This window comes from Formica exsecta, unplaced genomic scaffold (assembly GCF_003651465.1).
Source record: "Formica exsecta isolate Colony F162 unplaced genomic scaffold, ASM365146v1 scaffold51, whole genome shotgun sequence".
NCBI classification, from domain to species: domain Eukaryota; kingdom Metazoa; phylum Arthropoda; class Insecta; order Hymenoptera; family Formicidae; genus Formica; species Formica exsecta.
The window spans coordinates 726409-732623 of NW_021852343.1; the positions used below are offsets into that span (position 1 = coordinate 726409).

At 32.5% G+C, this 6215-nt stretch overlaps 1 protein-coding gene across 2 annotated transcripts; it reads right to left on the reverse strand.

The window, feature by feature from the left end:
* LOC115241765 (dynactin subunit 5-like) lies at positions 1-2917 on the reverse strand. Of its 2 annotated transcripts, none has more exons than XM_029817696.1 (4): positions 2717-2917; positions 735-922; positions 409-520; positions 1-323 (listed from the first exon to the last, which is right to left on the reverse strand). In XM_029817696.1, the coding sequence occupies exons 1-4, from the start codon at positions 2762-2764 to the stop codon at positions 126-128; spliced, it is 546 nt and encodes a 181-aa protein (XP_029673556.1). In that variant the 5' UTR covers positions 2765-2917; the 3' UTR covers positions 1-125. The 2 variants fall into 2 exon arrangements, with proteins under 2 accessions (XP_029673556.1, XP_029673555.1); XM_029817695.1 differs by lacking the exons at positions 1-323; positions 409-520; positions 735-922 and adding exons at positions 1084-1906; positions 1987-2098; positions 2313-2500 and having other exon boundaries at positions 2717-2914.
* Between the last annotated feature and the right edge of the window lie 3298 nt (positions 2918-6215).

Sequence of the window (6215 nt, forward strand, 5' to 3'; positions counted from 1 at the left end):
TTTCTCACTCTAATAATTGATTATATTTTATTACGAGTGACAAAATCACTCTCTCAATATAATACACTGCTGAAAAGAACAAACCTTTTGACTGTAAACTACCGTTGTGTATCGCTGGACAAACGTTAAATCCGCGCCGGTAAGAAGTGTTCGTAATAGTTCTTCGTGAAATCTACCATGAGATCCAGCGTGCACTCAGGCAGCTCTTCGACATATGTCGCCGGACTGCCAGCGAAACGTGTGAAGGACGGCACAATAGTTTCAGGTGGTACGACCGCATCGTCCTCGATATAGCAACAGTCCTTTAGGACCGATCGCCTGCCCTAGTGAGATAAATACGGTAGATTGAAAGAACTACGCTTGTGTACTTACATCCATTACACTGGATGGATGGATTATTATACATACGATTATGGCGTTCTTCCCTATGTAAACGTAAGAACCAACTAATGCTGCATTTACGATGGCCCGCTCTCCCACAAACACGTGATTTCCCATTGTTAAAGGAAAAAAGGCAACCCTAATCAAAAGGTTTATCGCTTTATAACAAAATAATATTTTGATACTTAGAATTACTTAAAATTTCATGCGGTTACAGAATTGTGTTTGCTTGCTAAATCACAAGCTGCTAATCTGGATAAACACGTTTGCTGGCATTTCGATATGCTTCAAGATGTTCAATAAGCAAACTGAAGCTGTCAACACATGTAAATATAATCAATAATTTGACCCACCCTCTGCTGAATTTCTTGAAAGGCGGTCGGATGACTGCATTCTTGCTAATTATGCAATAACGACCAGTCCTGACATTGGCCAGATCACCTCTAATGATAGCGTCAGATTGTACTATTACTTTTCCGTGCAATACAATGTTCTGCGAACCGCATAGTACTGTCAGCCTGCTAACCTTATTTCCTGAAGCCTAAAATGCCGAAAGCGTGGGGTTATGTATCACGTTCTCGACATTTGCAAATGATACTAGTATCGCGAAATAATTAAATTGATTAGGTTTCTTTTATCAGTGTTATTTTTAACAATAATTATGATATAATTTAATCAAGACAATTACTATTTCGTAAAATTGTATAAATTATAAATATTTTTATTTTGTTTAATATAAAATTTATGAAATTTTTGTTTTTTAGGTATGAATAGTATTTACTTTAGAAAGTACATACGCATATCCATTTAAAAAGAAAATTATTTTGACATCTATGTAACACTGTGAAATAAATTACTTATAAAGTAAATATGTGCGAAATGTAATAGATCCTTTCGTTAATGACCCTGTATGCATTTAATCTAGGGATAAATGCGTATAAATAGGATGCAGTTAAATAGAATGATTTATACAGTCAAAATCGGCCGCGACAGTGATTTCAAGATTGCGATACATACGCATAAATATATACAAGATATTCTATTTTTAATTATATTACAAAAAGAATAGGACATTATTTACTTATCCAAAGGAAAAAATGTAACAAATTTACAAAATTTATGCGGCCGAGCTTAGATCTATTCTTTTCAGCTGTACTTTCTTACACAGCTGTGGTTTTTCCTAAATTTTTTTCTTTCTTCTCTTTCTCACTCTAATAATTGATTATATTTTATTACGAGTGACAAAATCACTCTCTCAATATAATACACTGCTGAAAAGAACAAACCTTTTGACTGTAAACTACCGTTGTGTATCGCTGGACAAACGTTAAATCCGCGCCGGTAAGAAGTGTTCGTAATAGTTCTTCGTGAAATCTACCATGAGATCCAGCGTGCACTCAGGCAGCTCTTCGACATATGTCGCCGGACTGCCAGCGAAACGTGTGAAGGACGGCACAATAGTTTCAGGTGGTACGACCGCATCGTCCTCGATATAGCAACAGTCCTTTAGGACCGATCGCCTGCCCTAGTGAGATAAATAGATTGAAAGAACTACGCTTGTGTACTTACATCCATTACACTGGATGGATGGATTATTATACATACGATTATGGCGTTCTTCCCTATGTAAACGTAAGAACCAACTAATGCTGCATTTACGATGGCCCGCTCTCCCACAAACACGTGATTTCCCATTGTTAAAGGAAAAAAGGCAACCCTAATCAAAAGGTTTATCGCTTTATAACAAAATAATATTTTGATACTTAGAATTACTTAAAATTTCATGCGGTTACAGAATTGTGTTTGCTTGCTAAATCACAAGCTGCTAATCTGGATAAACACGTTTGCTGGCATTTCGATATGCTTCAAGATGTTCAATAAGCAAACTGAAGCTGTCAACACATGTAAATATAATCAATAATTTGACCCACCCTCTGCTGAATTTCTTGAAAGGCGGTCGGATGACTGCATTCTTGCTAATTATGCAATAACGACCAGTCCTGACATTGGCCAGATCACCTCTAATGATAGCGTCAGATTGTACTATTACTTTTCCGTGCAATACAATGTTCTGCGAGCCGCATAGTACTGTCAGCCTGCTAACCTTATTTCCTGAAGCCTAAAATGCCGAAAGCGTGGGGTTATTTATCACGTTCTCGACATTTGCAAATGATACTAGTATCGCGAAATAATTAAATTGATTAGGTTTCTTTTATCAGTGTTATTTTTAACAATAATTATGATATTTCCATTTTTCAATATTAATTATTCTCGATAAATGTGTATATTGCTAATAGTATACTTGCTAATAGTCATTGAAGCTATATACTATTACCGTTTCAACATATTCGGCCTTGTTATAATAAATATCCTGCGGCTCCATCTCGATATATCCTTGTACGATACAATCGTATATTGTTCAGTGTTCAAATTACTATAAGCAAACAAAGCTGCAACGAAATTTCACAAACAGTGGATAACACGCGGAAACCTGTCACTGATCTGTCATTCGACTGCAATCAGCTGATGAAGAGAATGCTCATTGCCATCTGCTGACAAAATCATGCACCGTTCCATGACGTAAGAAAGCGCGCATAAATTTAATCCTCAGTTAATAGCATGAAGTCTTTTAAATTTCATAAACACTGTTTTAATAGTAATATAACAACTAAAATTGTACGATAATATAATTGAAATTATTTTCTCATAGTTTTTTTTCATTCCCTCATTTCTTCATCTTTCAATGTTAGTAAATATTTTTGGAACAAAGAAAATGAACACTTCATAAGCACTCTTAAAAAAGACTTGTTAAATCGATATTTGCAAGTATTGTTGCCTCTTTTCCGCAATGCTAGATGGTTATCTCGAAATTACGCATTACTTTATATCAATAAAAGCCTATCATGGCTGAGCCGCGTATCTAATAGTTCAAATATTAAGTATGTGTGTATAATTTTGATTTAATTGATTTTGAAAAAACGCGTAACTAAAATTAATATGTAAGTAATTTTATAAATATGTGTGTATATGTGTATGTGTGTGAAAAAGAAATTAATTAACGCTGTTAATGATTAAAACTCCTAGATTCGAAAGAACACGGTAAAAACTATAGGAAAATATAATAATTATAATAGAATAGATCTCCGCATTTCGGAAATCATAATTTTCCGCATGTTGTATAAAGACACATTCAAGTAATAGGATAAGTAGATCTTTTTCGCATTTCCGACTTTTTGATTAAATACTTTTCGGTACATTTGAAATTGTTTATTAACTGTTATATTTCAAAACCTATGGAGCAAACTACAAGCATTTTGATCTCATTTGAAAGATAATTTAATTCCGAACAAAAAGTTTCCTATAAACATGTGTCAAAAAATGCTTCCTTAAAAAGTTAGCGCCCAAAAACCTCTGAAATCACGGTTATTTTTTACGTTTTTACAAATATCAGGGAAAGTATACGTCTCTTAACAAAAAGTACCGAAACAAAAGAGACCAAAAATTATATTAATTCAAAATTAATTAATAAAATATATTCGTTTGTAACCACAACTTTTTATCAAAAAGTCTGCAAAAACTAATTGTAATTTAAATTTATGTATTTAAAAAAATTAAATTTATCCATTATATCCATATTCAATCTATTATGAAGTATTTTCATTGTCGCGGGGAGCGCGCGCGGCGCGGGATGTGAAAAGATAGGTGAAGTTTCGATGTTACTCAACGATTAAATCAGAAGATAAATCATGATTTAAATTTCGCGAATGTACACGATAAATAAATAAATTGACGGTAATTGTAATATGTTGCGACAATAAAAATGTTCTGACATTTGGAGCGCATTTTATAATTTGTAATTATAATGCGCGTGAGAAGTCGAATGCGCATTATAATAAAATCTATATAAAATCTAATGGCCCATTTATTTTCAAATGCGCAATTTTATACGAATTCCGCGATCAAATATATCTTGTTTTGTGAACAATTGCAAAACAGGATAAAATAAACTTTATAATTTTTAAAATAATTGCGTTATTGCCGCGTTTAATGGAGGATAACTGACTTAACGATTAGACCAGATCAAGATTCCTCTGCCGAGTGACACACTGGTTAATATCTGACAGAGAGAAGAACGATCCTAAAAGTGGAAAGCGACTTCAACTTGTCTTATTTCTATGTCGGGCCCTGTGGAATCGAAGGAACCGCCAAGAAAACCTGGATTTAATTCCAACTCTGCAACGGAAACTTTCAATTTTTAACGAGGCACCGAACTAAGCGTCGTGGATAGGTCCCACAAAAACCGACGAGAAATAACTCTCCACGATGAAGATCGTTTCGATTCTCCGCCAGTACAAACCGCGCATTCGCTAGCGTCCACCTGACATGAGGAACAGCGATAAGGTTTCTTCGTCAAGGTAGCGATCTCGTCCAAAAATATGGAAAGAACGCAATGTTTGCAATATTATTTATAAAATTGTACAGTGAATATTTAAAGCGACGCGAAATTCGTAAAATGCGTCTAATAAAAAACGATAATCAAAGTAAATTATTTTGTTCCGCAGATTTTTTAATTCCGTGATCAATAATATTTAATCTTAAAAATTTTTCAATATTTCAAATATATTTGTATTTTTACAATATCAAAAGAGCGATCAACAAATTTTGCAAGTAAAAAGCTAATATTTAATCGTTAGCTTAACATCGAATCTTTATATACTTATTTAATAATTTTTATATTAAGTAGAAGAGAAAGAGAATTTTAGCGATATCTGCAATTACAAAATTGTTAAATAAATATGTTTTTGGATTTTATTGATAATCTTTTGGTATGAGAAAAGTAAGCTATATTAAATTTTTGAATAAAATATAAAATAGATATATTAAATTATATAAATATTTTAAATTATAAATCAATTATTTATTAAACATTAAACGATTAATGTATCACGGAACTTATCATTATATTAATTATTCAATTTTGCGATTCAATCGTTTTACAGCACATTCTTGATCCAAATTATATCTAGATCGTCGAAAAGTCAAATGATATAACATCGTGGATATAATATATTTAACTCTATGTGTTGTTAAATAATTATTGTCCGTAAAGATCGCAATGAAACGATAATTTATAATTTGTTTTTTTATTACTTTAATTTTTATTTGATTAAACGAATAAATTACGCGAAATACGCTCTTCGAAATTTATTGTCGCGATATATGTAGTTAAATATTATTCATGAGTGTTAATTACTCATTAATGATATTAATAATATCAAATTATTTTCCGATGCCTCTTGCGATCGTGTTTAAAATAAGAATTTGACAAAGCGTCTCGCGTCGAATATATATGTCTATTTTGAAAATAATATAAATGATAAATAATTTATAAATTACTACTGTATATTAGTCTGTCCATCGCTCAAACCTCCTTTTCCTCTCTTGCTCATCTTTTGCTGTTTCCTGGTAGCACTCTTACTTACTCGCAAAAACAAGCTTGAAATATGGAAAAGATCTTTACTAGGACTAATCGGATGACGAATTTAATATATAATATAATTAATAGATATTATTTTAATTAACATATATAATAATTGGTGAATCAGAATTAATTGACAGTTTGATTTCTATTGATTGTCACATGCATAGTTTCACGTCCTCGATAATTTCTATCCACAAATCCTACGCTTGTACTATTCCTAGCTCGTGTAAGGAGCGATAATTGTGTCACGGAAACATATGAGCAAACAGTCAATGCTATTATATAACATTTCGTAGCCGCGAGAGTTAACGGATTTGACATTACAATAGAGCAGCGATAATACTCTTTTACA

Excerpts from the sequence above, each read along its gene's own strand:
- LOC115241765 (XM_029817696.1), bottom strand. The coding sequence starts at position 2,764 with ATGGAGCCGCAGGATATTTATTATAACAAGGCCGAATATGTTGAAACG. Across the intron at positions 923-2,716 it reads AGGCCGAATATGTTGAAACG|GCTTCAGGAAATAAGGTTAG; the intron begins GTAATAGTATAT and ends TCGGCATTTTAG. Across the intron at positions 521-734 it reads TTCAAGAAATTCAGCAGAGG|GGTTGCCTTTTTTCCTTTAA; the intron begins GTGGGTCAAATT and ends CCTTTTGATTAG.